The following is a 10180-nucleotide window of genomic DNA, read 5'->3' as shown; positions in this document are numbered from 1 at the left end:
GGGATACACGGACATATAAAAAAGCCCCGTTACCTCTCGTAACGGCACAATTCCGACTTTAATTTCCCTGTGGTTTCTGCAATATATATATATATATATATATATATATATATATATATATATATATATATATATACACAGACGCTCCTCAACTTACGTTTTAGTTACGTTCCGAACGGCTGAACGTAAGTTGAAAATGAACGTAAGCTGTTACTGTACGTTCTAGTAATGTATGGCCGTTCATACTGTACTATACATCCGTAAATTCTATTACCGTATCTTATAAAACACCCCTAAATCATTAATTATACACATAACATTGTAAAATACAGTAAACTTCCACTTATACGAACTCCAAGGAGGATTAGAAATGTCCGATTAACCGAAATGTTCGGTTAATCCTATTTTGTATGTTTCATTCCCGTAGAGTTTTATTATGTAATGTCCTCTGCAATATTCCTACCTGTAAACTTAACATACGCATGGAAATACTTATAACGTTTGTGCCATGTAAACAATGGACGCAGCGTCATGCGTAAGTATCGTTTGAACTACGGAGAGCGCGCTAAACTAAGAAATTCACTAAAAAAAAAAAAATACAGTCAGTTCAAACGTAAAATCGAAAAAACGTAAAACGAATGAACGTAAGTAGAGGAGCGTCTGTGTATATATATATATATATATATATATATATATATATATATATATATATATATATATATATATATATACATGTATATTTCAGGTGGAGGGGTGAATAGGAACTGAGGGCATTTGAATTTTCCTGAGTTTTAGTAGTTAGGTTACCATCATAGTACATAAACAAACACATATTCCGATAACTAAAAAAATACCGCTCTCACCACTCAAATGCGTTCAAATGCGGACAAATGAACCCGATTCATGATGCATAGAAATTCTGCAAACATATCTTTCGCTGTTGAAGACTTGATATGTCTACGCAAAGCATCACTCGTATAAGAAACGTAATTTCTGTAAACATAGCTGTATCGACAAGAAGAGTGGTATATTCGTATAATCTTTGCGTCAAGAATCGAGTTCGAAATGTCCGCAATGAAACCCTCGTTCGATGTTGTACTTCGCATTCCTGAAGACGCGAGGAGATGAGTGTACGGGGGCAGGGCCCCGACATAGGTAAGTGCCGCCCCCCCCCCCTCTCCACACACGACCACTACCACCACTACCACCACCACCACCTTCCACATCTGATGGTCACTAGCACGATTCACATGTAACATTCATCCACAAAACAACGTTTATACACACATCATTCATACACACAACTCATGATAAATAAATCATGCATTAAAAGTACATTAGGAGGAATTTGTTTGACCTTCTTTCCACCAAAAGTCCCACAGCCCCGGGGCATCCTTGTCGGAGCCCTGTACGGAGGCGGTGTTTCGTTGTGGGTTTCTGACTGGGCCGGTTCTTCCAGGGCCGGGAAAACGGCTGCCCTATTCTGGAAGATCAAAGACCCGAAGTTACCTTCCTTCTCATTCGTTGACATCAGCGTCCAGAACGCTTACTACTATATGCTGCCTTCCATCGAATATCCAGGCTACCTGAAGGTGAGTGTGGGTCTGTGCTGTCTACGATGTTCTTGAAATCTTTCAATGGACTTGTATTTCATTTCGTATTGTTTCATTTATTTGTTATTATTGGTGTATTTGACTTTGTCATTTATTTGTTTATCTATATCTTTATCTATTCATCTTGGTTTATCTACCTAAATATTCATAATTTAGTTATCTGTGTACCTATTTACTTACTCATTTATTCATTCATTCATTCATCCATCCATGCACTCATTCATTAATTTATCTATTTACCAATATATTTATTCCCTAACTTGCTCGTTCATTTTTTGGTGAATTTCTGTTTCTAAGATTTCTCAGTGGAGCCCCACATGTGTAGAAGAGCTAAGGCTGAGACCTCCCAAAGAATTTGAATTCCTACATTTCAGGTCAAACCTGAAGGTCAGAGAATATTTGTGAACGCAACTGGTCTTACCATTCTCTCTTCCAGATCGGTCTCCACGCCTCCAAGGAAGTAGATCCCGATAACAGGGAGTTCGTAGACTTGTCCTTCCTGAGGGAAAAGGTGACCAAGTATATTAAAAAGGTCTTTCCGGGAGTGGATCCCAAATGCGCCATCGAGGAATGGTGCATCTATCAGGTGGGAGGCAATTCTATGGAAAGTGTGTGTGTGTGTGTGTGTGTGTGTGTGTGTATTTACCTAGTTGTATTTTACGGGACGAGAGCTATCCTCGTAGTGACCCGTTTTCGTATCTCTCCGCATCCAGTTTATTCTTAAAATCGTGTATAGTTTTGGCATTCACTGTTTCTCCGTTCAGTTTGTTACACACATCAATCACTCTATGTGGGAAACTATTCTTTTTTAGGTCTCTTCTGTAGCTGTCTTTCTTTAGTTTCTTTTCGTGTCCTCTTGTTTGTCCTCAGTCCCACTTTAATAAGTCGTCTCTGTCGAAAATTTCCATCCCTTTCATAATTCTGAAAATGGTCAACAAATCGCTTCTTTCTCTGCTCTGTTCCAATGGTGACAGATGTAATTTTTCCAATATTTGTTCGTATGTCAGGTTTGTCAGTATAGGCACCATCTTTGTCGCTGCTCTTTGTGTGTGTGTGTGTGTATTCACCTTGGTCTTTGGATCACGTGTTGGACTCGTGATCGACAGCTATTTCCCTCTCGGAAGAGAGCTCAGAGCTCGTATGACCGATCTATGGGTAATGCTATGACCTTTCACACACACACACCCAACTCCGCCCGCCCCGCCCCGCCCCGCCCCGCCCCGCCCACGAGAGTCAGAGTAACGACCCGAAGCACAGCGATACCGAAATAATTTCGGCCCTGGGCAGGATTCGAATTGGGCACTGCGAGCACGCACCGTACTTCCCAGTCCAGTGCTCTACCACCGCGCCACCGAGTGTGTGTGTGTGTGTGTGTGTGTGTGTGTGTATTTATTTACCTAGTTGTATTTACCTATTATACGGTCTTTGTATTTCTCAACATCAATTTTTTTCTTAAAATCTTGAAGAGTGTTTGCACACACTGTTTCTTTCTCCAATTTGTTCCAAGTATCTGTCACTCTGTGTGGGAAGCTGTTTTTTCAGATCTTTTCTGTAATTATCTTTTTTTTTTTTCTTCTTCTTTTCGTGTCCTCTCGTTTTTCCATTGTCCCATTTCAATAAGTCATTTTTATCTAAGATTTCCATTCCTTTCATTATTCTATAGATAGTTAGTAAGTCTCCTCTTTCCCTTCTTTGTTCCAGAGTTGGTAATGAAATGGAGGGGTGCTCTGAGTAAAATGGGAGGGGCCTCTGTGCAAAGTGGGAGAGGCCTCTGTGAAAAGTGGGAGGGACCTCTGTGTAAAATGGGAGGCACCACTGTGTCAAGTGAAAGAGGCCTCTGCCAAGCGGGAGGGTCCTCTGTGCAGAGTGGGAGGGGCTTCTGTGCAAAGTGGGAGGGGCTTTTGTGCCAAGTGGAATGGGCTTCTGTGCAAAGTGGGAGGGCCTCTATGTAAATCGGGAGGAGCTTAAGAATGCAAAGTGGAAAAATTAAAAATGTATGATGTAATGAAAGTGCAATCCAGTAAAAGACAATTGAATCCATACCTAGGCAGGAAAAAAAGGGTTTGGAACAACACTGTTTGCATGATCCCGAACGCCAATCGGTGGATATGAGGACTGTGTACATTGGATAAGCGTACAAACACTTTTGGTCTATGTTTTTATTTGATTTCAGAGGACACCAGACGAGGAGATGGTCGTTGATCACCTTCCCAATCATAGGAATATTGTCTACGCTTCCGGATTTTCAGGTGAATTATTTTCTTAACAGGTAATTTTACAAAACTCTCTTCAAAACTCATCAAAACTTTCATCTGCATTTGGTCTGACACGGGTCCCTGGATCGTGTCTATGATAGAAATCAACTTGTATAGCCTTGTTAGGATTAGCCTTGAAAGTAACTTTGACGGTTATTATTGGATTTTCATCAAGTTCATTACTCTGGAAACCCCATATTTTTCTTTTCTGTGGAGTAATAGACTTCTTCTTGGCAGGCATGGGTTTTAAAGTGGCACCTACTGTTGGAGAGGCACTCTACCGGATGGCACTGAACCTTCCTCCCAAGTTCGACCTCTCCTTCTTCTCGCCCAAGAGGTTTCAGGCTCGTTCCAAGATGTAGAGCCCCTGTGGACTCTACATCTACCTCCTTCCTTCTGTGAACCTTCCTGGAATCTTCTTTCTGTGGTCCTACTTTTGTCTTTCCAGAGTCCTTCCAGGAAATAAGACACTCTTAAGGTCCCCGATTAAAGATATGGTTGAGGTACAGCAGCTTTCTTAGATAATGGTCTTCCATTCTTCTGAGGTCCTTCCAGAAAACAGAATACTTCTGAGGTCCTTCCAGATAACAGAATACTTCTGAGGTCCTTCCAGATAACAGAATACTGGGTATAAAACGTGTATTTCCCCCTGAGATTTGGACTCCTTAGGCACAAAAGAAGTGGTGAGGTTGAAACCATGTCTGCCAAAAACTCAAATCTTAAGAGGCACCTTGCAGAATTGGATATGGATTACGTTAATCAATTTCATTCAGCTGATTTGCGGCACAGGACTTGAGGGTGATAAAAAAAATGTTTACAATAAAAAGTGCACTGAACAATGGGTGTCATTCGTATCCTTTGTCAATGTTTTCCCCTTCTTGAAACTACCAAGGGTAAAAAGAGACAACCGCACAAATGGCACTTAGAAATAGAGGATGGAAGTAATGGGAGCATTCGAGTGTGCCCCCCCCTCCCCCAAACACACACTAAGACTGTGATTCTCAACCAGGGGTACATTTACTCCTTTGGTATAATGGATTATATAGGAAGAGGTAAATAATTTATAATATCTGATAGTTGAAAATTCAATTAAATTTCATTTTGTAAATTGTGTGTGTATGAGAGAGAGAATGCTATGCATGTGTGTATGTATGTGCGTACACCGAGGGAGAGAGGGAGGAGAGGGAAGGAGAATTTAGTTGCAATGTAGCCAGAAACCGAATGAAAGCCATTGATGACATGAGAGTAGCATTGTCATCAACAGCTCCTCAAATAAACAGATTGACTCAATTAATCAGCAGTGTTATAACTGATAGTTTCTCGTGTTTCTCTTCACCCTAGTCACTAGCTCTGTTTGACGTGCCAAACCATACTAATTTCATCGAAAGTACTGCTACCCGAGCTAATTCTCCCTTCTCGTGGAATCTCGCCCTGTACGATTGGCATAGCCCGTGCGGTTTTTTAAAATTGCCTTTACGACGGGAGAAGGGGAAACCCTTCATCAAGATAAGCCCGGTCTCGCGCGTCCAGGCGCACTCGGGCCTCGTATTCGATAATTGTTGCGAGATAGACAGGTTTCGTGCGTTAAGCGACATAGTGCCAACGCGCTCGTAAGCGCCCGCCCCCCTCCCCCTTAGATATTAACTTTTTTTTCTCGCTCATAACCGTAACGAGACAGCACTTAGTGTTATCAGTACCGCCATGGCGGATACTGATACCATGACTGGCGTAACGAAAAGAAGGCGCTGCACTACCTGGCTATCTCAGGCGGCTGGGCTCCTGGACTCCTTCAGGCTCACCAGTGCTCTCCTTGAGAAGGGTAGGGACTCTCCTCACCTAGAGTTAAAGTCCCCACCACCATGGCTGTCGATACCTGCAACCTTCGTTGTCACAAAGCTTCCCAGTAAGAAGTTATGTGATCAGGAAAGAGTACGAGCGCAGGCCCTACAAGGAATCCGCGCACTGTCGGAACCTGGAATGGCGGTCTATTATATGGATGGCTCCGTAGACCCCAACAGGCCCCGTAGTGCGGGGGCTGCTATTGTGACGGATGGTTTGACCTTCGGCAGGAGAGTATCTGATCATGCGTCCACTCTCCAAGCTGAGGCCATAGCGGTCCAAGGAGCGTTAGAGCATGCTCTAATATCTCGAGCTGGTCCTGTAGTGATCCACACGGATTCACAGTCTCTGCTAGGCAGCTTAAAATCGACACAGCCCAGCGACAATGTACGCCTTCTGACCTCCATCCTAGCACTCCTGCTGAAGCTACATCAGCAAGGCAGGAGTGTTACGCTCAACTGGGTGCCGAGCCATGCGGGCGTCCCAGGTAACGAGCTAGCCGACGCCGCAGCAGAAGCGGTGCGCCAAAGACCCGATGTCGATGTTGTCGTCCCTCTCAGCAGAAATCAGTTGCGCACACGCACCAGGGCTCTTAACCAGGTACAACGGTTCCTTCAGCACAGACTGGAGGCTGAGGTATCAGAAAGGGCAAGGTGGTACAGGGCAGTCACAGACTACGAGCCCCTTGTACTTCCTCGCTCCACACCTAGAAAAGTGGAAACTCTGCTCTTCCGTCTGCGGCTGGAGGACCGTTGTTTCTGGCAAATAAACAGAAACTCCACCCCAGAAGAAAGAAGATACAAGAACTGAAGCCACCCTCAAACATTACCTCCAGCATTGCCCCGCAACTGCTTTTCTGAGGAGAGGGTCCCCGACAACATCTGAGGGTCTTGTGCGCCGCCCATGCAACCACCTTAGTAATTACAAATTGCGTCGGCTGGTGGAGTGTCAGCCCCCCCCCCTTTAATTATATATCTTATACATGTTCATGTCACATTTTAGTATTCACTGTTTATGTTAGGAAGGGTGTATTCACCGTGATGTGTATACATATAACACATATGTATTCACATCTAGTGGATGTATGAGTGGATGTGGTCAAAGCCACCCACACTCATACATTGAATCACCCTACATACGGGCTCACCAGCCCGTGGGAATCTTTTTTCCCGAATTTTATTACTACTACTACCGAGACGAACAGTTCACTCCCGGGCACGACATCATTCTCTAAGCAGCATTCCTCTGTAAGCAGCACTCCTCTCTAAGTTTCAAGATGCCCTTCGCTCTCAGACTACGACCTTCCCTCTAAGAGCTTAGTGTTCATAAAACCCGATTGCCTTAGTGTTATTGTGACTTGTATTTCCCTTGCTTGTCCGAACCTAATCACTACACCTGCTCTAAGGGGTTGTGGTGACGTGATGCATCCTACGACCCGTCACACACTGATCAAAGAAATCTTCGGAACTAGCCTTTCCAAGTTCCTGCAGTAGGCAAGCGTAGTTCGCAAGGGTGTCCCTGCCAGCCAACGGTCAGCCAATCAGGAACTTGGAAAGCTCCTCACGTTCCCGCCAGCCTCCCTTAAAAGGTCGGCGTTTCGCCGAGATGGGCAGAACAGTACCGACCCGCACACACAACATCTCCTCGTCCAATCTTCTAGCCGTCCCATCGAGCTTCGCCGTCATCATCTGCTACCGCCTCGCTGACGTTAGGCTCCACGTCCAGCTACAACCATAAGCTCCACTAAGCTGTGGCCTTAGTCCGAGCCTCACCTATATATCTCATGTGACACTTCTAGTGTCGCACCTTGTGGCTAATTACCAAAAGAGATTAGATATTTTGTGTTGATTTTCATTTGTCCTGCCGTTGTTCCGAACTAAAACTACTACAGGATATCCTTTAATATTATTGTTTTCATTAGTGTTATTATCATTATTATCATCATAGTCAATAGTAATCATAATTATCATTGTAATTACAATTTACATCTGTAATTAAAATGACAAATAATGTAGTAAATTCTTAGTCATTCTAATTATATAATCTAACATGGATAAATGATCAACTACTTGAAACTGCGCTTTTCACAATACACTGGCTTCAGAACTTATTTATATTTAGAAAATCTAAATTGAAAATATAATTCATGCATCTCGTTATATATCTTTATTCATTTAAATGTTAATCATGGAAACCGAACGCTCTAAACGCGTAGTGGTAGTTTACGTTCGTAGACTGTGGGTAGTGAAAAGCGTGAAGATTTTACTTATTTTCATGTTTGGAATAACTGGAACTGAAAATTGGAAATGTAAGTGTGTTTGTATACCTCCTTCTTTGATGTTTGCCCCAGATGGTATTATGACTCAAACTATGAAAATTAATTCAGGTACTGAGGTAGTTCGAATTCTGGCCAAATGGCGTAACTGCGTAGATTCATAAGATTGTATGGATACAATGATTTAATGTTCTTTAACGCCATCAGTTTCACGGATTCAAAAGTCTTACACTATAAAAATTACCGATAGATTCTAGTAGTCTATAAGTACATGGATGCGTGCAGGGCAGGAGCCAAGGATAGAAGCCAGAGCACTAGACCAACCCAGCCATGTGGATTATAGTTTATACTTAGGGCCACCTGCCAGGCAAATGTGGCACCAATGAGGAGCCCAGTATGGAACAAGGCACACCAGCCAGATGAATAAAAAATTGGTAAATAAAAACTGACAAGGAGACTGGTTCGTATGCCAAACATGCATTCTGGTATATTAGAGCTCAATAAAAATGCACCACGTAAAAGTTATAATGGTTAAAATGGAGCAATAAGGGTGATTCAAAATGGCAGGGAGTTCCCGGTAGATACAATATTCGACAATACAGAAAGGCTTTCAGGCTTTTGTTGAAGTGTGAGGTATAGCTAGTTTATACTTGCAACTCCTGGTAACATGAGATGCCAGTGTTAATAATTCAGATTGGAATATGGGAGACGGATTTTGAAATATTTTGTAGCACTAAACTCACCAGTATATTCACCAATTAGTGAGACTGATGTGCACCTTTTGGTGTTTTATTGGTTCCCTCTTGTGCTTGTCTATAGAAAATTTATTTTAAGTTATTGATTTGAAAATTTATCACAGTTGTATTTTAAATTATTGTGATCAAGTGGACTACTTGATCTGGCAAATGTTCCAGTAATCTACCACTCTTTGTGATTTTTTTTTAATATTTGGTCTTGAAAATGAAATATCTTATGGGTGTATCCTCTTAATTTGTTTGTGTATAATAACTGGAAAAAACTTCGAACTATTAATGTCTTCGTTTCCATTGATGATTTTGAAGATTTCAATCATATCTCCACTTCTTTCCCACAGTTACAGAGTAGATAATAATTTTATTTAAGCCTCTCCTTATGTAGTAAGTTTCTTAGTTCAGGCACCAGTTTTGTTGCTCTTCTCTGCAATTTTTTAATGTGTTCAATATATTTTCTTGAGTATAGAGACCAGGCCTGAACAGTATACTCCAGATGTGGTCTAATATAGGTCTTGTACAAGATGATAAAAGTTTCTGTACACAGATACTCAAATGAATGTTTAATCAAGCGAGCCATTTGATTTGCCTTATCTTCTACTACATCTATGTGGTGTTCAGGTTTCAAGTTGTTTGAAATGATAATACCAAGACCTTTTTCTGTATGATCCACCATTGGGGCATTCTACGTGAAGTGTACACACCCTCCTGACAGCTCGGTCACAGAATCTTATGAAATTGATATCATTTGTTGGTTATAATGAATAAAGTTCACATACCAAGTATGAGGCCTACCAGGTCATTGAGGTCATATCTATGGCTAGGTCAATTTGGAGTCAAACTGATTGACCCTAAACTTTTGATAAGTCATAACTTTGGCCAGAATGCACCAATCTGAACGATTTTGGTACCAAAATGTTCAGGAAAGAGAGATCTTTCAAATGAGTGAAAGCACAACGTTCTTGGGACAATTTTGCCATGACCTTATTTTGAACTCTTTGACCCTAGCCAAATTGCAACTTTGATCAGCCTAATTTTTTTTTCTTAAATTAGCTCTGTTTATCCTCTGTATCCCCAGAAAAAATAAAAATGGGATCTCCATGGGTTTTGAAAATATGGGTATTTATGTACCAACATAAATGTTATGGGTGCGGGAGTCGCAGCCCAGAACTTTACACCTGCAGCTCCATTGTCGGTGATACACCTGCAGTGCTATTGTCAGTCTACCGACAAACATTTATCTTGGACAGCATGCTGAACAAGCCATTGAAGCCAGCCAAGACTCAATCAAGAGGTATATAACTTATCATCATACTTATTTACAGACTATTACCGCTAATGCTAGCCTACAAAATTTTGTGTTGTGTGAAATAAAGGAAAGAACATGGTATTTTGTTGCATTTTGGTATTAAGAAGCAGCTATATTGATATATTGATCCAAAGATAAAA

The 10180-nt window shown here is 41.7% G+C and overlaps 1 protein-coding gene across 1 annotated transcript; it reads left to right on the top strand.

Moving 5' to 3' along the window:
- Window positions 1-1124: 1124 nt before the first annotated feature.
- LOC143025688 (peroxisomal sarcosine oxidase-like) lies at window positions 1125-4716 on the top strand. The gene is made up of 5 exons (XM_076185688.1): window positions 1125-1155; window positions 1375-1592; window positions 2050-2199; window positions 3787-3862; window positions 4106-4716. Exons 1-5 carry the CDS (start codon window positions 1125-1127, stop codon window positions 4228-4230), a joined length of 600 nt encoding a protein of 199 aa, XP_076041803.1. The 3' UTR covers window positions 4231-4716.
- Window positions 4717-10180: the final 5464 nt, after the last annotated feature.

Source organism: Oratosquilla oratoria, chromosome 5 (genome assembly GCF_046742065.1).
Source record: "Oratosquilla oratoria isolate Oo_2021 chromosome 5, ASM4674206v1, whole genome shotgun sequence".
Lineage (NCBI taxonomy): Eukaryota > Metazoa > Arthropoda > Malacostraca > Stomatopoda > Squillidae > Oratosquilla > Oratosquilla oratoria.
This window is presented reverse-complemented; position numbering and strand designations above follow the sequence as displayed.

Bases quoted from the DNA above. Each gene is read 5' to 3' on its own strand.
- LOC143025688 (XM_076185688.1), top strand. From the start codon at position 1,125: ATGAGTGTACGGGGGCAGGGCCCCGACATAG. The intron at 1,156-1,374 runs GTAAGTGCCGCC...TTCCACCAAAAG, and splicing joins GGGGCAGGGCCCCGACATAG to TCCCACAGCCCCGGGGCATC. The intron at 2,200-3,786 runs GTGGGAGGCAAT...ATTTGATTTCAG, and splicing joins AGGAATGGTGCATCTATCAG to AGGACACCAGACGAGGAGAT.